This window comes from Salmo salar, chromosome ssa03 (genome assembly GCF_905237065.1).
Source record: "Salmo salar chromosome ssa03, Ssal_v3.1, whole genome shotgun sequence".
In the NCBI taxonomy this organism is placed as follows: domain Eukaryota; kingdom Metazoa; phylum Chordata; class Actinopteri; order Salmoniformes; family Salmonidae; genus Salmo; species Salmo salar.
In genome coordinates this window covers 7,602,503-7,622,977 of record NC_059444.1, presented here as the reverse complement: position 1 = coordinate 7,622,977, position 20,475 = coordinate 7,602,503, and the positions used below count along the sequence as shown (strand labels likewise).

The following is a 20,475-nucleotide window of genomic DNA, read 5'->3' as shown; positions in this document are numbered from 1 at the left end:
ATCCGCCTCAATCAGACGCTGTGTTGCCAGCTGAAGTGGTGTTGAGAGACAACTTGATCAAAACTCATCAGGCACCAGGGACCAGATCCAGCTACACAATTCAAATGAATGAGCGTTGATTCAAAAAGCGACGTCTTCCGCCAAGACGGGACAAACGTCATCGGCAATGTGAGGAAACACTCAGTCGTGCATTTAATCTATAAACTGAAGATTGACAAAACATAAAAACGCTCTAAAATGTCAGTGTAATTGTTTGGGGAAACTTGACTTTGCCGTGTAACATAATGTTAGAATACTCCAACATCTCTCATATTTCACAGTTTTGTAATCCCCCAAAAAATATAACCCTGCTGAGGTTTAATCACTGGTGTATAATTACTGTATAAACGACAGCAGAGAGCAAAGAGCCTGGTTTTTGATAGTACACACCACTATGATGTGATGTATTGCTGACCTGTTCTTGGTTCCACGGAGAAGTAGGGCTGGCCCTCAAGGATACTGTAGACCACCCTGGCACTGTTTCCATACGTGGGGTCGTCTGCATCTGTCGCCACCACCGTCACCACAGATGTGCCTGCAATAACAAATAATTCAATTATAAAAAATAAAAAACTATTAAAAAAGCCTTTTCCTTTTTTTATATTTTTATTTGAGAGTCCGAGTTGAACCCGACCGGACAGAGAAATTCGGGGGGGAATATTTGAGTCGAAGTAGCTGTGGACCAGGATTTGATCCCATGAGGACCCGGTTAGATACTGGTGTTTATCCACCTGTGGTTCTTAATCCTGATCCCGGGGACACAAAGGGGTGCACACAGCTGATTCAAATGATCAACACATCATCAAGTTTTGATGAATGGAATCCAGTCGGAAGATTCTCAGAATCAAAAGAGAATGAGCGGGAAATCTGGGTATCCTCCAACCAGGATTTCTGTAAAACTGGGGATTTTGGGGAAAAGTTTGCAGAATATTACAACCCTAAGTCTACATCAAAGGCTACCGTGTTCCCCATTTATAAGAAAATTGTTCCATAGAGTACAGTAGGGTTGTAGCAATTGCATGGGGTAGGCTAGAGCTGGTCTTGCCTTTATATGCAATTCAAACTGTTCCTACACATCACTTTGCTAATATCAAACTTGTGATAGAGCCTGCTTATGCTCCATTAACTTTGTGGACATGATCCTAATTAAAACAACTGGAATGCTAATAAAAGTTGTTTTGTGAGTTAATCATTTCAGCCATGTGAAAAACAATAACTTTCAAGCCAGCACACATGAAAGCTACCACAGACTTACAGCTGCGAGTTTTGATTGCATGCATATGTTTCACCATTTGTGTTGGTACACACACACACACACACACACACACACACACACACACACACACACACACACACACACACACACACAAGAAAATTGTGTATTCTGCAAAATACAATATCGGCATATAAAATGTCAACCAATCACTACTTGGGTGATTCAACTGGCCTTGTAATTCTTCAGCACAATCAATTCAGTCCAAATGGGACCTTTTCAGCCAGGTATATTCACTCTTCAAATGTATTGGTAGAGCAGGGTATCTTTACCCTTGGATTGAGAGAAATAATTTCCCCCTTTTGTTCGTTTCTACTTGTGATTGAAAAGACCACCTCCTCCTTTTGTTGTTGTTCAATAGCTTCACAGCCAGCTTCTCTTTCACTATGTTCAATTCAACTGCTGTCTATGAAGAAAAAAACTCAACTTTTGGACGTTTCTAGTCTTTTTTTCTGTCACTACTTTTTTTAATTTTAATTTATGTGTTTCACCTTCGACGGCCAATTGTGATTTTGAACATATTTCTTTCATAAGGGCTATAGAGACGTCACCACTCTGGTACTTTGGTGGCACTTAAAGAGAACATTAAAGCTCTCACATTTTGGGGAAACATATATTACTTTTTACGGTAATAGGACCCGCCAGTTCCCTCATTTAAGCAGTATTTATGACTCTTTGGCTCAAAAGAGAAATTATAGTTAAATGTTCTCGGTTGTAAAAAGTCCATAAAGACGTTTGGGGACCTTCCCATGTGGTGTCATGGCGCAGAACCGTGGAGAAGGTTCCAGAACATTTATTATGTTTACATATGTCGCACTGAGGAACAGCACAGCTACACAAGCAGCATATTTTCTTATTTTTAAAGGAGCAGGAATTCTCACTCATTTTGTAATTTCATAAAAAGGAGCGAAAGTAGGAACGATATGAAAATGGATGTGAGACCAGATGCTGCTGGATGGGAGACCGGATGCTGTTGGATGGGAGACCGGATGCTGCTGGATGGGAGACCGGATGTAGCTGGATGGGAGACCGGATGCTGCTGGATGGGAGACCGGATGCTGCTGGATGGGAGACCGGATGCTGCTGGATGGGAGACCGGATGTAGCTGGATGGGAGACCGGATGCTGTTGGATGGGAGACCGGATGCTGCTGGATGGGAGACCGGATGTTGCTGGATGGGAGACCGGATGCTGTTGGATGGGAGACCGGATGCTGCTGGATGGGAGACCGGATGCTGCTGGATGGGAGACCGGATGCTGCTGGATGGGAGACCGGATGCTGCTGGATGGGAGACCGGATGCTGCTGGATGGGAGACCGGATGCTGTTGGATGGGAGACCGGATGCTGTTGGATGGGAGACCGGATGCTGCTGGATGGGAGACCAGATGCTGCTGGATGGGAGACCAGATGTAGCTGGATGGGAGACCGGATGTAGCTGGATGGGAGACCGGATGTAGCTGGATGGGAGACCGGATGCTGTTGGATGGGAGACCGGATGCTGCTGGATGGGAGACCGGATGCTGTTGGATGGGAGACCGGATGCTGCTGGATGGGAGACCAGATGCTGCTGGATGGGAGACCAGATGCTGCTGGATGGGAGACCAGATGTAGCTGGATGGGAGACCGGATGTAGCTGGATGGGAGACCGGATGTAGCTGGATGGGAGACCGGATGCTGTTGGATGGGAGACCGGATGCTGCTGGATGGGAGACCGGATGCTGTTGGATGGGAGACCGGATGCTGTTGGATGGGAGACCGGATGTAGCTGGATGGGAGACCGGATGTAGCTGGATGGGAGACCGGATGCTGCTTGATGGGAGAACAGATCTGACTCTCTGTGGTCAAAAAGATCCCATGGCATTTATCGTAAGAGTAGGGGTGTTAACCCCATTGTCCTGACTAAATTCCCAATCTGGCCCTCATACCATAATGGCCACCTAATCATCCACAGCTTCCAATTGATTCAACCCCCCCCTCCTTTCCCCTGTAACTCTTCCACAGGTACGAAATAAAACACTATAGACGGCAGATTTCAGGTTTCTTTCTCCAATTTGTTTGTCCAATTGGCTTAAGAGAGATCTTGAGAGCCATTTTGTCTTTGGTCACAAAGGTTGGCTTTCTCACAAACAAGCTCTGGCCTCTAATGACCAGATTAAACAAATCATTGTCTCTTAATAAATTCCATTAATCTCCCATCTGGTGTTAACGATTTTAGATAAGACGTATGAAAAGCCAGCGAGGACCAGTCCAAGCTACGATATAAGCGGCTCTTTTCTCATGACGTTTTCATTGACAATGGTGTGATACACTAATGGCACCCTATTCTCTAAATAGAGCCCTACATTTAATGGGCCTTGGTCAGAATTAGTGCACAATATAGGGCATAGGGTGCCATTTGGGTAGCAGTCCATTGTCAATGAAAATCACAAGAGAGAAAAGAGCCAATTATACTGCAGCTTGCCCAGTTCCTCGCTGGCTTTCCATCTTATCACGAAGCGGTGTGCCTATAGGACGATGGCCTAACGGCCAAAACATTTGCTCCAGATATTATAAGCCAGGAATTGAAAAACAAAACTACTGAGAATGTCAAACAAAACATCCTCCAATACTAGTCTCCATACTAGTCTCCATACTAGTCTCCATACTAGTCTCCATACGACAGGGCGGTTACATGCACACAATAATGTGATTTTTGCAGATAGTCAGATTGATATAATAGTTAGATTAAAACGTTTAAATGCTTTACAAGAACAATTTCCCTAATAATCCTGTTTCCATGGACACATCTGAGATCAGGCTACCTGATGGCACTCTGATGAATGCAGAAAATCACCAATCAAAATAAACATTCTACCATAGCGACCATGTTATTTTTTGGGAAGCATATTTAGTTATGAGTTGGGACATACAGTATAAAGTTTGTATGTGAAAACTACTTCCAAGACGCATACATTCAGTTGTTCCAAACTCACTTCACTCGCGCTAAAGAGGGAGGCTAGCTCAGATGGTGCTAGCATATGCCCAGATCAAATAAACTGCTGAAATGCCATTTAAGGTGTTTGCTTACATGTCCTAATAATTTGAAAGATTGCTCAGAAAACCAGATGTATGCTTACTTCCATTTTGACCTTACGACTTTACGGCGATTAAGATTAAGGTGTTTATATTACAAATGCATACTCTGCATACTGCCATAATCACTTTAATAACACAATTATTAGTGCGCATGTAAACACAATAAGTGTCCATACAACTACAGCATCCATACTACTACAGTGTCCACACTACTATAGTGTCCATACTACTACAGCGTCTTCATACTACAACAGTGTCTATACTACTACAGTGTCTTAATCCTACTACAGTGTCTTAATCCTACTACAGTGTCCATACTATTACAGTGTCCATACCACTCCAATGCCTTCATCCTACCACAGTGTCCATACTACTACAGTGTCCATAATACTACAGTGTCTTCATAATACCACAGTGTCCATACTACTACAGTGTCCATACTACTACAGTGTCCATACTACTACAGTGTCCACACTACTATAGTGTTTTCATCCTATTATATTGTCTTCATTCTACTACGCTGTCCATACAACTATAGTGTCCAAACTACTACAGTGTCTTCATCCTACTACAGCATCTTAATCCTACTACAGTGTTCATACTACAGAGTCCATAATATTACAGTGTCCATACTACTTCAGTTACTTCATCCTACCACAGTGTCTATACTACTACAGTGTCTTCATACTACCACAGTGACGATACTACTACATTGTCCATACTACTACAGTGTCCATAGTACTACAGCGTCCATACTACTACAGTGTCCATACTACTACAGTGTCCACACTACTAGTGAACATACTAATACAGTGTCTTCATACTACCATAGTGTCTAAACTACTACAGTGTCCATACTACTACAGTGTCTTCATACTACTATAGTGTCCAAACTACTACAGCGTCTTCATCCTACTACAGTGTCCTGAAACTATTACAGTGTCTTGATACTACTACAGTGTCTTCATGTTACTACAGTGGCCATACTAATACAGTGTCCATACTACTACAGTGCCCATACTGCTACAGTGTCTTCACATTACTACAGTGTCCATACTACAACATTGTCCATACTAATACAGTGTCCATACTAATACAGTGTCCATACTTCTACAGTGTCCACACGGCTACAGTGTCTTCACATTACTACAGTGTCCATACTAATACAGTATCAACACTACTACAGTGTCTTCACATTACAACAGTGTCCATACTACTACAGTGTCCATACTACTACAGTGTCCATACTACTACAGTGTCCATACTAATACATTGTCTTCATACTACTACATTGTCTTCATCCTACTACAGTGTCTTCATCCTATTACAGTGTCCATACTACTACAGTATCCACACTACTACATTGTCTTCACATTACTAGTGTCCATACTACTACAGTGTCCATATTACTACAGTGTCCATACTAATACAGTGTCTTCACATTACTACAGTGTCCATACTACTACTGTGTCCATACTACTACAGTGTCCATACTACTACAGTATCCACACTACTACAGTGTCTTCACATTACTACAGTGTCCATACTAATACATTGTCTTCATACTACTACAGTGTCTTCATATTATTACAGTGTCTTCATATTATTACAGTGTCTTCATACTACTACAGTGTCCATACTACTACAGTGTCCATACTACTACAGTGTCTTCATATTACTAGTGTCCATACTACTACAGTGTCTTCACATTACTACAGTGTCCATACTACTACAGTGTCTTCACATTACTACAGTGTCCATACTACTACAGTGTCTTCATATTATTACAGTGTCCATACTACTGTAGTGTCCATACTACTGTAGTGTCCATACTACTACAGTGTCCATACTACTACAGTATTCATATTACAACAGTATTCATACTCCTACAGTGTCCATACTACTACCGTGTATGCCTATTGCTTGTCACCCCCTATCAATGTTCTGCACCACGCTATAGGCCTTTCCAGCAGGCAAAACAGGTTGACATGTGGTTGAAATGACGTGGTTGATATAACGTCATTGACATGACGTGGCTGACATGACGTGGCTGACATGACGTGGTTGAAATAACGTGGTTGATATGATTTGATTGACATGTTTTGCACGCTGGGTTGATGATTTCACTTAATGTCACTCACCCACTGGGGCCATCTCGGGGACCCTGGCTGAGTAGGGTCCATCCAGGAACTTGGGCTCATTGTCATTAATATCCTGGACCTTGATGACGAACTCAGACTCTGGCTCCACGGGCAGGTTAGTGTGGCGGTGCCTGGCCTGAGCCCGGAGCGTGTAGTAAGCCTGCTCCTCGCGGTCCAGACGCTTGGTGGCGTGGATGTCACCCGTGTTCTCGTCGATGGTGAAGATGGAGGTAGCTCCCTCTCCATTGAGTACGTACTTCACCTGCCCTTCACCCTTGTCCACGTCCGAGTGCAGCTACAGGGGAAGAGCAGAGGTTATAATACAATATAAAACTACTTAGGAATTATGGAAACATGAGATTAATGACACCTCAAAATGGAATCAGTGTCAATATTAAGTTTCTCTATATACAGTACCAGTCAAAAGTTGACACACCTACTCATTCAAGGGATTTTCTTAATTTTTTTTACTGTTTTCTACATTGTAGAATAATAGTGAAGACATCAAAACTATGAAATAACAGATATGGAATCACGTAGTAACCAAAAAAGTGTTAAACAAATCAAAATATATTTTAGATTTGAGATTCTTGAAAGTAGCCACCCTTTGCCTTGATGACAGCTTTGCACAGTCTTGGCATTCCCTCAACCAGCGTCACCTGGAATGCTGAGCACTTGTTGGCTGCTTTTCCTTCATTCTGTGGTCCAACTCATCCCAAACCATCTCAATTAGGTTGAGGTCGGGTGATTGTGGAGGCCAGGTCATCTGATGCAGCACTCTATCACTCTCCTTCTTGGTCACATAGCCCTTACACAGCCTGGAGGTGTGTTGGGTCATTGTCCTGTTGAAAAACAAATGATTGTCCTACTAAGCGCAAACCAGATGGGATGGGGTTTCACTGCAGAATTCTGCAGTAGCCATGCTGGTTAAGTGTGCTTTGAATTCTAAATAAATCACAGACAGTTTCACCAGCAAAGCACCCCCACACCATCACACTTCCTCCTTCATGCTTCACGGTGGGAACCATACATGCGGAGATCATCCGTTCACCTACTCTGCGTCTCACAAAGACACGGCGGTTGGAACCAAAATCTCCAATTTGGACTCATCAGACCAAAGGACAAATTTCCACCAGTTTAATGTCCATTGCTCGTGTTTCTTGGCCCAAGCAAGTCTCTTTTTCTTATTGGTGTCTTTTAGTAGTGGTTTCTTTGCAGCAATTTGACCATGAAGGCCTGATTCACGCAGTCTCCTCTGAACAGTTGATGTTGAGATGTGTCTGTTACTTGAACTCTGTGAAGTATTTATTTGGGCTGCAATCTGAGGTGCAGTTAACTCTAATGAACTTATCCTCTGCAGCAGAGGTAACTCTGGGTCTTCCTTTCCTGTGGCGGTCCTCATGAGAGCCAGTTTCATCATAGCACTTGATGGTTTTTGCGACTGCACTTGAAGAAACGTTAAAAGTTCTTGACATTTACACAATTGACTGAACTTCATGTCTTAAAGTAATGATGGACTGTCGTTTGTCTTTGCTTATTTGAGCTGTTCTTGCCATAATATGGACTTGGTCATTTACCAAATAGGGCTATCTTCTGTATACCACCTCTACCTTGTCCCAACACAACTGACTGGCTCAAACGCATTAAGAAGGAAAGATATTCCACAAATGAACTTTTAACAAGGCACACATGTTAATTGAAATACATTCCAGGTGACTACCTTATGAAGCTGGTTGAGAGAATGCCAAGAGTGTGCAAAGCTGTCATGAAGGCAAAGGGTGGCTATGTGAAGAATCTAAAATCTAAAATATTTGTTTAAACATTTTTGGGTTACTGCATGATTCCATATGTGTTATTTCATAGTTTTAATGTCTTCACTATTACTCTACAATGTAGAATAAACAAAAAATAAAGAATAACCCTTGAATGAGTAGGTGTGTCCAAACTTTTGACTGGTACAGTGTCAAATGGATTCTTCAAAATAATTATAGAACTGAATAACATTACATTACATTACATTTAAGTCATTTAGCAGACGCTCTTATCCAGAGCGACTTACAAAATGGTGCATTCACCTTATGATATCCAGTGGAACAACCACTTTACAATAGTGCATCTAAATCTTTTAAGGGGGGGGGGTTAGTAGGATTACTTTATCCTATCCTAGGTATTCCTTAAAGAGGTGGGGTTTCAGGTGTCTCCGGAAGGTGGTGATTGACTCCGCTGTCCTGGCGTCGTGAGGGAGCTTGTTCCACCATTGGGGTGCCAGGGCAGCGAACAGTTTTGACTGGGCTGAGCGGGAACTGTGCTTCCTCAGAGGTAGGGGGGCCAGCAGGCCAGTGGTGGATGAACGCAGTGCCCTTGTTTGGGTGTAGGGCCTGATCAGAGCCTGAAGGTATGGAGGTGCCGTTCCCTTCACAGCTCCGTAGGCAATCACCATGGTCTTGTAGCGGATGCGAGCTTCAACTGGAAGCCAGTGGAGAGAGCGGAGGAGCGGGGTGACGTGAGAGAACTTGGGAAGGTTGAACACCAGACGGGCTGCGGCGTTCTGGATGAGTTGTAGGGGTTTAATGGCACAGGCAGGGAGCCCAGCCAACAGCGAGTTGCAGTAATCCAGACGGGAGATGACAAGTGCCTGGATTAGGACCTGCGCCGCTTCCTGTGTGAGGCAGGGTCGTACTCTGTGAATGTTGTAGAGCATGAACCTACAGGATCGGGTCACCGCCTTGATGTTAGTGGAGAACGACAGGGTGTTGTCCAGGATCACGCCAAGGTTCTTAGCACTCTGGGAGGAGGACACAAGGGAGTTGTCAACCGTGATGGCGAGATCATGGAACGGGCAGTCCTTCCCCGGGAGGAAGAGCAGCTCCGTGTTGCCGAGGTTCAGCTTGAGCTGGTGATCCGTCATCCACACTGATATGTCTGACAGACATGCAGAGATGCGATTCGCCGCCTGGTTATCAGAAGGGGGAAAGGAGAAGATTAATTGTGTGTCGTCTGCATAGCAATGATAGGAGAGACCATGTGAGGATATGACAGAGCCAAGTGACTTGGTGTATAGCGAGAATAGGAGAGGGCCTAGAACAGAGCCCTGGGGGACACCAGTGGTGAGAGCGCATGGTGCGGAGACAGATTCTCGCCACGCCACCTGGTAGGAGCGACCTGTCAGGTAGGACGCAATCCAAGCGTGGGCCGCGCTGGAGATGCCCAACTCGGAGAGGGTGGAGAGGAGGATCTGATGGTTCACAGTATCAAAGGCAGCAGATAGGTCTAGAAGGATGAGAGCAGAGGAGAGAGAGTTAGCTTTAGCAGTGTGCAGAGCCTCCGTGACACAGAGAAGAGCAGTCTCAGTTGAATGCCCAGTCTTGAAACCTGACTGATTAGGATCAAGAAGGTCATTCTGAGAGAGATAGCAGGAGAGCTGGCCAAGGACGGCACGTTCAAGAGTTTTGGAGAGAAAAGAAAGAAGGGATACTGGTCTGTAGTTGTTGACATCGGAGGGATCGAGTGTAGGTTTTTTCAGAAGGGGTGCAACTCTCGCTCTCTTGAAGACGGAAGGGACGTAGCCAGCGGTCAAGGATGAGTTGATGAGCGAGGTGAGGAAGGGGAGAAGGTCTCCGGAAATGGTCTGGAGAAGAGAGGAGGGGATAGGGTCAAGTGGGCAGGTTGTTGGGCGGCCGGCCGTCACAAGACGCGAGATTTCATCTGGAGAGAGAGGGGAGAAAGAGGTCAAAGCACAGGGTAGGGCAGTGTGAGCAGGACCAGCGGTGTCGTTTGACTTAGCAAACGAGGATCGGATATCGTCAACCTTCTTTTCAAAATGGTTGACGAAGTCATCCGCAGAGAGGGAGGAGGGGGGAGGGGGAGGAGGATTCAGGAGGGAGGAGAAGGTAGCAAAGAGCTTCCTAGGGTTAGAGGCAGATGCTTGGAATTTAGAGTGGTAGAAAGTGGCTTTAGCAGCAGAGACAGAAGAGGAGAATGTAGAGAGGAGTGAGTGAAAGGATGCCAGGTCCGCAGGGGAGGCGAGTTTTCCTCCATTTCCGCTCGGCTGCCCGGAGCCTTGTTCTGTGAGCTCATAGTGAGTCGTCGAGCCACGGAGCAGGAGGGGAGGACCGAGCCGGCCTGGAGGATAGGGGACAGAGAAAATCAAAGGATGCAGAAAGGGAGGAGAGGAGGGTTGAGGAGGCAGAATCAGGAGATAGGTTGGAGAAGGTTTGAGCAGAGGGAAGAGATGATAGGATGGAAGAGGAGAGAGTAGCGGGAGAGAGAGAGCGAAGGTTGGGACGGCGCAATACCATCCGAGTAGGGGCAGAGTGAGAAGTGTTGGATGAGAGCAAGAGGGAAAAGGATACAAGGTAGTGGTCGGAGATTTGGAGGGGAGTTGCAATGAGATTAGTGGAAGAACAGCATCTAGTAAAGATGAGGTCAAGCGTATTGCCTGCCTTGTGAGTAGGGGGGGAAGGTGAGAGGGTGAGGTCAAAAGAGGAGAGGAGTGGAAAGAAGGAGGCAGAGAGGAATGAGTCAAAGGTAGACGTGGGGAGGTTAAAGTCACCCAGAACTGTGAGAGGTGAGCCATCCTCAGGAAAGGAACTTATCAAGGCGTCAAGCTCATTAATGAACTCTCCAAGGGAACCTGGAGGGCGATAAATGATAAGGATGTTAAGCTTGAAAGGTCTGGTAACTGTGACAGCATGCAATTCAAATGAGGAGATAGACAGATGGGTCAGGGGAGAAAGAGAGAATGTCCACTTGGGAGAGATGAGGATTCCAGTGCCACCACCCCGCTGGCTCGATGCTCTAGGGGTATGCGAGAACACGTGGGCAGACGAAGAGAGAGCAGTAGGAGTAGCAGTGTTATCTGTGGTAATCCATGTTTCCGTCAGCGCCAGGAAGTCTAGGGACTGGAGGGTAGCATAGGCTGAGATGAACTCAGCCTTGTTGGCTGCAGACCGGCAGTTCCAGAGGCTGCCGGAGACCTGGAACTCCACGTGGGTCGTGCGCGCTGGGACCACCAGGTTAGAGTGGCAGCGGCCACGCGGTGTGAAGCGTTTGTATGGCCTGTGCAGAGAGGAGAGAACAGGGATAGACAGACACATAGTTGACAAGCTACAGAAGTGTTGTTTCTTGTATTATTGTCTCCTGTGTCTTTAGAGAACTGTTTCACTTTGATATCCTTTTTCTTCTGTCCTGATTTTCTCTTTCTTCTCTAACAAACAAACACTCCAAACAATCTAGGATAGTATTCCAGAAAATGTAGTACATTTAGTCATAATATCGGCCAAAATCATTGCTTTAGTGAAAATAGGATTTATTTTGACATCTAGTTCAAACTCCTCGACTGCCTACAAAAAGCCATGACATTACCTTACCAAGGGATCTGTCTCAGTCCAAACTCCACGGAATAAGGAAATTCGAAACCATTTATTAAGAAATACATACCATTTAACTAATGTAGAATAGATCATGTTGAAATTGTTTTGATTTGGTAGAAAAATACATACAATAAAACAGCTGGGAATTGTGTGTTGAGATTATGTCGAGTTCTTCTGTTCTTTTACTATGCACACCTCAGTCTTTTTCACAATCAGATCATTTCTGGAACACATGAATACCAATTGCCAGCCCTGGTCGAGGATCTCTTGTTAAACGCAATACATCAACATACAACACGCTTTCCATTTCTCAGGCACCACTCCAGGTTCCCTAGTTTTCGGAGATCTGTTTTAAGAAAATTAGGTTTTTCCGTCATTTCTTATTTATTAGAGTTGGTTTATCAAGATTGATTTTCACAGCTCAATATTTAGCCTGTGTTCAAACTTCGCTCTTTATTTCCATGGGATTCATTCAAATATTAGTCACAGCATTTCAAGTTAAAATGCTAATTTTGGTCATCAAATCTATTTCAAATCTAACATCCTGTGTGAGGGAGTTGTTCCAAAGTCCACAAAGTGTTTTTCATATCACATTGGGGATTACTGAGATTTATAATAAATCAATGCTATTAATAAAAGTGCTTTACGTAAAAACCTAAAATCATAGACCTATGGGTACCTTTGGGTTTATTTGCATAAAATAACGTTAAGACAATCCTTCCTTCTTATATTTGTCTGGAGAATAAAAAAAGGCTTCTATACGATATCAAACAGGAAATCTCTGTTGCCCTTCTCCCTCCCGACTCCCTTTACATTATCTTTCTTTCCCTCTCTACCCATCAACCCCCTCTCTTTCTCTCCCTCTGTTTCACATAGAGAAATATTTTTTTTCTCTGTCTGAGAAGCCTTATTTAACGCGGTCTCTGGGGGGGGTGGGGGGGGGCACAAACCAGGCCCATAGCTTTTTCTCCCCTTCTATTGAAACCATCCTACTTTTCAGGTCTTCAATCTAACCCTCTAGACTCAGGAGAGTGGTGAGTGGAGGGAGAAAGAGCGGAGAGAGAGCGAGAGCGAGAGCACGAGAGAGCGAGAGAGAGAGAGAGAGAGGAGAGAGAGAGAGGAGAGAGAGAGAGAGAGAGAGAGGAGAGAGAGAGGAGAGAGAGAGAGGAGAGATAGAGGAGAGAGAGAGAGAGAGAGGAGAGAGAGAGGAGAGAGAGAGAGAGAGAGAGGAGAGAGAGAGTGTTTGGGGGACAGGGTTGTGTTTTGTTCTGTGTTCTGCTCAGTCTGTGTATACAGTATTGAACCAAGGAGAAAAACAAAGAAGTCCATATCCGCCTTACTCTCTACAGGCAAAGGCTTGCAGCCCCAATAAAAAGACAGTCTCCATGGCATAGCTCAATTGTCTTTTCTAAGTGACTGCCCGTAGCTGCTTAAATTGCATGCACGGCATTGTAGTGACACACTTTGGCCCAAAGTGTCAAGTCTGGCTGCTGCTGAATTTAAACGTTGAACTGTTTATGCTTTAGTTTGCTTTAGTTTTCGGCTTTTGGGTTATTTGTTCAAAGTTGTTCAAATGTTTTGAGATTTCTGAATAGGTGAGGTGATCAATTCCGTCAAGGCCACATTGCAGTTAGTGCAGTAGAATATCAATAAAACATTTGAAACTGAAGAATGCTTTGGATGCTGCCAAAATAGGTAGTAGTCATTGTCCCTAACATGTAGATACTGTACCTTCAGATTCCTCAAATAACAACAAGGGCAATAGTTGTGCAAACAAAAACAGGGAATGAACACTTCTGATATTTGAGTGGTGTTTTTCCCAACTGATGTGAAAAAATATATTAAAAAAATGACCATAGAAAGAAAATTATGCAGACCACGACTTAAGAAAACATAGCACACCACCCTCAGATTTTTTTTTTTTAAATCATGTAAATAAGTACTCAAAATTAGGCCAGATATTCAGCCTCTCATGATAAGTCATCATCTTTTTTCAGTAGTCAACCCTACTGGGAATTAACACATTCTGTTTGAAATTCTAACATGTTCCATGGCATGTGAAATGACTTAATAATAATGCTTCCAATATGTTTGGAATACAAATACATGCTCTCCAGACAAATTGTTCTGCGTAATTACAATAAAATGTGTTATTGTATTTCCAACATGTTTTGAAACATGTACATTTCTGGTAAGGAACATACAGGAGCTGTCATGTGTTGATATTGTGTACAGCTTCTTTCTCTTGATAAAGTACAGGTTCACTGAGTTACAAATGTATCTCAGTTGAGGATCTATCCCTATAGGATGCTCTGTTCCGGATCTATCCATTCAGGATGCTCTGTTCCTCAGTTCCGGATCTATCCATTCAGGATGCTCTGTTCCGGATCAATCCATTTAGGATGCTCAGTTCCTCAGTTCCGGATCAATCCCTTACAGGATGCTCTGTTCCGGATCTATCCCTTACAGGATGCTCTGTTCCGGATCTATCCATTCAGGATGCTCTGTTCCGGATCTATCCATTTAGGATGCTCTGTTCCTCAGTTCAGGATCTATCCATTTAGGATGCTCAGTTCCTCAGTTGAGGATCTATCCATTTAGGATGCTCAGTTCCTCAGTTCCGGATCTATCCATTCAGGATGCTCTGTTCCGGATCTATCCATTTAGGATGCTCTGTTCCAGATCTATCCATTTAGGATGCTCTGTTCCAGATCTATCCATTTAGGATGCTCTGTTCCAGATCTATCCATTTAGGATGCTCTGTTCCAGGATCTATCCCTTTAGGATGCTCTGTTCCTCAGTTCAGGATCTATCCATTTAGGATGCTCTGTTCCTCAGTTCAGGATCTATCCCTTTAGGATGCTCTGTTCCAGATCTATCCATTTAGGATGCTCTGTTCCTCAGTTCAGGATCTATCCATTTAGGATGCTCTGTTCCTCAGTTGAGGATCTATCCCTTTAGGATGCTCTGTTCCTCAGTTGAGGATCTATCCATTTAGGATGCTCTGTTCTTCAGTTCGATCTGTCCCTTTAGGATGCTCTGTTCCTCAGTTCAGGATCTATCCATTTAGAATGCTCCGGTCTTTAGTTCAAGATCTATGCATTTTTTTTAATTTTATTTAACCTTTATTTAACCAGGCAAGTCAGTTAAGAACAAATTCTTATTTACATTGACGGCCTACCCTGGCCAAACCTGGACAATGCTAGGCCAATTGTGTGCCGCCCTATGGGACTCCCAATCATGGCCGGAAGTGATACAGCCTAGATTCGAACCAGGGACTGTAGTGACGCCTCTTGCACTGAGATGCAGTGCCTTATCGGCACTATGCCAATCGGGAGCGCTGGTCCTCAGTTCAGAATCTATCCATGTAGAATATTTCGGTCCTCAATTTAGGATAGGGCTGTGGCGGTCAGGAAATTTTACTCAACCGGTAACTGTCATGTAAATGACTGCCGGTCTCACGGTACTTGACCGTTAATTAACATAAACAGATTTAGCATCACCGGGCTTCCACGCATACAACCCATATATAGTACACTACCGGTCTAAAGTTTGGACACACCTACTCATTCAAGGGTTTTTATTTATTTTTTACTATTTTCTACATTGTAGAATAATAGTGAAGACATCAAAACTATGAAATAACAGATATGGAATCATGTAGTAACCATAAAAGTGTTAAACAAATCAAAATATATTTTATATTTGAGATTCTTCAAATAGCCACCCTTTGCCTTGATGACAGCTTTACACACTCTTGGTATTCCCTCAACCAGTTTCACCTGGAATGCTTTTCCAACAGTCTGAAGGAGTTCCCACATATGCTGAGCACTTGTTGGCTGCTTTTCCTTCACTCTGCGGTCCGACTCAACCCAAACCATCTCAATTTGGTTGAGGTCGGGGGATTGTGTAGGCCAGGTCATCTGATGCAGCACTCCATCACTCTCCTTCTTGGTCAAATAGTCCTTACACAGCCTGGAGGTGTGTTTTGGGTCATTGTTCTGTTTGAAAAACAAATGATAGTCCTATTAAGCCCCAACCAGATGGGATGGCGTTTCACTGCAGAATGCTGTGGTAGCCATGCTGGTTAGGTGTGCCTTGAATTCTAAATAAATCACAGACAGTGTCACCAGCAAAGCACCCCCACACCATAACACCTCCTCCTCCAATACACATGCGGAGATCATCCGTTCACCCACACCGCGTCTCACAAAGACACGGCAGTCTTTGTGAGATGAAATCTCCAATTTGGACAAATTTCCACCAATCTAATGTCCATTGCTCGTGTTTCTTGGCCCAAGCAAGTCTCTTCTTCTTATAGGTGTCCTTTAGTAGTGGTTTCTTTGCAGCAATTCGACCATGAAGACCTGATTCGCACAGTCTCCTCTGAACAGTTGATGTTGAGATGTGTCTGTTACTTGAACTCTGTGAAGCATTTATTTGGGCTGAAATTTCTAAGGCTGGTAACTTTAATGAACTTATCCACTGCAGTAGATGTAACTCTGGGTCTTCCATTCCTGTGGCGGTTCTCATGAGAGCCAGTCTCATCATAGCACCTCATGGTTTTTGCGACTGCACTTGAAGAAAACTTTAAAAGTTCTTGACATTTTCCCGATTGACAGACATTCATGTCTTAAAGTATTGATGGACTGTCAATTCTCTTTGCTTATTTGAGCTGTTCTTGCCATAATATGGACTGGTTTTCCAAATAGGGCTATCTTCTGTATACCACCCCTACCATGTCACAACACAACTGATTGCCTCAAACGCATTAAGAAGGAAAGAAATTCGACAAATTAACTTTTAACAAGGCATAGCTTAATATAATAGAAAGGATATTGTTCTCAAACAATTGCAAAGCAATCCATGTGTTAGGTGTGTTGGAGTGGCTATTCTGTGAAAGGCATTAAAGTGAGAATTTCAGGTCCTCTATTCTTAATTTAAAGTTAATTGGCAACTTTAGTTGTGATTGGCCTACAAACCTCACAATGTCTTAATTGTGATAGGCCTACAAACCTCACAACGTGTTAGAAATCAAAACACATGGGCTGCATGATGCCACTCTATATTTATGATTTGGAAAAAGTGGCAAAAAAAAGACATGCGCTCCGTTCCTAGCACATCCTGCAGAGAAAGAGAGAAAATGGCATTGCTGCTCTGCTTGTGTGGCAAGCAAGTTAGGAGATACCTAATCAATGGAAGATGGAATTAAAATGACAGAATTAAAAGTGAAATGACAATAATCTGAATAGAGTTGTTATTTGAGTTGTTATTTGTATCTGTAGGACGGGGAGAAGCACAGTAACGTTATGAAGGCTAGCCTCAATTAGCCTAGCTGGCTAGCTAGCTTAACCTGTTGGGGGTAGGGGGCAGTATTTACACGGCCATATAAAAAACGTACCCGATTTAATCTGATTATTACTACTGCCCAGAAAGTAGAATATGCATATAATTATTGGCTTTGGATAGAAAACACCCTAATGTTTCTAAAACTGTTTGAATGGTGTCTGTGAGTATAACAGAACTCATATGGCAGGCAAAAACCTGAGAAGATTCTGTACAGGAATTCCCTCTCTGACCATTCCTTGAGCTTCTTGACTCTGTTTATTGAAGACTGAGGATCTTTGCTGTAACGTGACACTTCCTACAGCTCCCATAGGCTCTCAGAAGGCGGGAAAAAGCTGAATGATGTAATTCCAGCCACTGGCTGAAAAACATTAGAGCTTTTGGCAAGTGCTCTATCAGAGGACAATGGGCTGAGGCGCGTGCACGAGTCGACCCCATGTTTTATTTTCTTTAGTCTTTGAACCTAAACACGCTTTCCCGGTCAGAATATTATCGCTTTTTTATGAGAAAAATTGCATAAAAATTGATTTTAAACAGCGGTTGACATGCTTCGAAGTACGGTAATGGAATATTTAGAAATTTTCTGTCACGAAATGCGTCGTGCGCGTCACCCTTCTTTACCATTCGGATAGTGTCTTGAACGCACGAACAAAACAGAGGATATTTGGATATAAGTATGGATTATTTTGAACCAAACCAACATTTGTTATTGAAGTAGAAGTCCTGGGAGTGCATTCTGACGAAGACAGCAAAGGTAATAACATTTTTCTTATAGTAAATCTGATTTTGGTGAGTGCTAAACTTGGTGGGTGTCTAAATAGCTAGCCCTGTGATGCCGGGCTATCTACTGAGAATATTGCAAAATGTGCTTTCACCGAAAAGCTATTTTAAAATCGGACATAGCGAGTGCATAGAGGAGTTCTGTATCTATAATTCTTAAAATAATTGTTATGTTTTTTGTGAACGTTTATCGTGAGTCATTTAGTAAATTCACCGGAAGTATGCTAGTTCTGAACGTCACATGCTAATGTAAAAAGCTGTTTTTTGATATAAATATGAACTTGATTGAACAAAACATGCATGTATTGTATAAAATAATGTCCTAGGGTTGTCATCTGATGAAGATCATCAAAGGTTAGTGCTGCATTTAGCTGTGGTTTGGGTTTATGTGACATTATATGCTAGCTTGAAAAATGGGTGTCTGATTATTTCTGGCTGGGTAGTCTGCTGACATAATCTAATGTTTTGCTTTCGTTGTAAAGCCTTTTTGAAATCGGACAGTGTGGTTAGATTAACGAGAGTCTTGACTTTAAAATGGTGTAAAATAGTCATATGTTTGAGAAATTGAAGTAATAGCATTTCTAAGGTATTTGATTAACGCGCCACGGGATTCAACTGGCTGTTGAGTAGGTGGGACGATTTCGTCCCGCCGACCCTAGAGAGGTTAACTAGCTTCTCTCGGTTTGATGCATTCAAGACATGTACTATGTAATCAGATGAGATGAAAACTAGCAATTAGTTAGTCTACCAGTGCGAGTTAATAGTTCTTGCTCTCTCTCTCTCTCTCTCTCTCTCTCTCTCTCTCTCTCTCTCTCTCTGCCTGCTACTGTACCACACGGCCCCTCCCCTGCTCTCTACCGACATGCTCAATCTGTTTTGACACAAAATTTGAAATGAGGGGAGGAGGGGATTGGTGTGGGGGTTTTGACACTCTCTCTACCCTCCAGTATTGGCTAAAGGAATGTCACTTTGTCTCCAGAGATTTTTGCCCACCCAAAACTCTAACTTCCAAAAAGTGGATAATGGAACAATAATTCTATCATAAAGAATGTGTGGAACAGTCAGTGGGGAGGTGTAGAAAACTAATGTCATATTGTTTTTCATTTTGTGATGTCATTAAAAACTGTATGGATGTAATACCGTAATTACTGAAAGGAAACCCCCTTTATGTGTCAAGTTTCCATCCAATACGTTGTGCATAGGACATGAACAGTGATGAAAGTATTTTTGTTAAGATAGGAGTGTGATTTAAGGAGTCTAATCATATATTTTGCAAATTAAGTAGCCATGCCCCCGAGTGAGGTCAGAAGAGTGTGTCAGACGGACACAAACGTCACCAGAGTGCATAAAAAGCCTTGTTAACGAAATTAACATTATACCAGAAAAGTGTGGAGCGGTCGCTAAATGTGAAATGGTTGGAACTTTGAACACGAGGGGAAGAAAATAAACTCACCTATCAGACCAGGACATCACCAGCCTACAGTTGCATATATAAAGTGGTTCAAACTCTGACACATGAGGTGGAGAAAGGAGAAAACTCTCCTCTCAGGCAATCACTGGTACAGCTAAGTAGCTATTCTGAGGAATTAAAACCCATGGAGACTAGACAACTATGAAGGACGTTGTGACCTCTTGTGGACAATCAGAGCCTTACACCCACAGGAGATCCCAACCAAACCCTTTCCAAGAAGGCTTGGTGCCGACCGAGATCAACGACGAACGCTAGGCATTTCACACATACAGTTGAAGTCGGAAGTTTACATACACCTTAGCCAAAAACATTTAAACTCAGTTTTTCACGATTCCTGACATTTAATCCTAGTAAAAATTCCCTGTCTTAGGTCAGTTAGGATCACCACTTCATTTTTAGAATGTGAAATGTCAGAATAATAGTAGAGAGAATGATTTATTTCAGCTTTTATTTCTTTCATCACATTCCCAGTGGGTCAGAAGTTAACATACACTCAATTAGTATTTGGTAGTATTGCCTTTAAATTGTTTAACTTGGGTCAAACATTTTCGGTAGCCTTCCACAAGCTTCCCACAATAAGTTGAATTTTGGCCCATTCCTCCTGACAGAGCTGGTGTAACTGAGTCAAGTTTATAGGCCTCCTTGCTCGCACACACTTTTTCAGTTCTGCCCAAAAATGTTCTATAGTATTGAATTGAGGTCAGGGCTTAGTGATGGCCACTCCAATACCTTGACTTTGTTGTCCTTAAGCCATTTTGCCACAACTTTGGAAGTATGCTTGGGGTCATTGTCCATTTGGAAGACCCATTTACGACCAAGCTTTAACTTCCTGTCTTGAGATGTTGCTTCAATATATCCACATCATTTTCCAGCCTCATGATGCTATCTATTTGTGAAGTGCACCAGTCCCTCCTGCAGCAAAGCACCCCCAAAACATGATGCTGTCACCCCCGTGCTTCACGGCTGGGATGGTGTTCT

At 43.2% G+C, this 20,475-nt stretch overlaps 1 protein-coding gene across 1 annotated transcript in view; it reads right to left on the bottom strand.

Annotated features, from left to right (window-relative positions):
* The window catches only part of LOC106597376 (cadherin-7), a 135,137-nt gene that overhangs the window by 60,517 nt on the left and 54,145 nt on the right, over window positions 1-20,475 (bottom strand). Inside the window, exons 3-4 of the mRNA XM_014188578.2 lie at window positions 6,529-6,823; window positions 455-574 (exon numbers count right to left, since the gene is read on the bottom strand). Of these exons, the coding sequence (XP_014044053.1) occupies window positions 455-574; window positions 6,529-6,823 (415 nt within the window). The remainder of the gene's footprint in view (window positions 1-454; window positions 575-6,528; window positions 6,824-20,475) is intronic.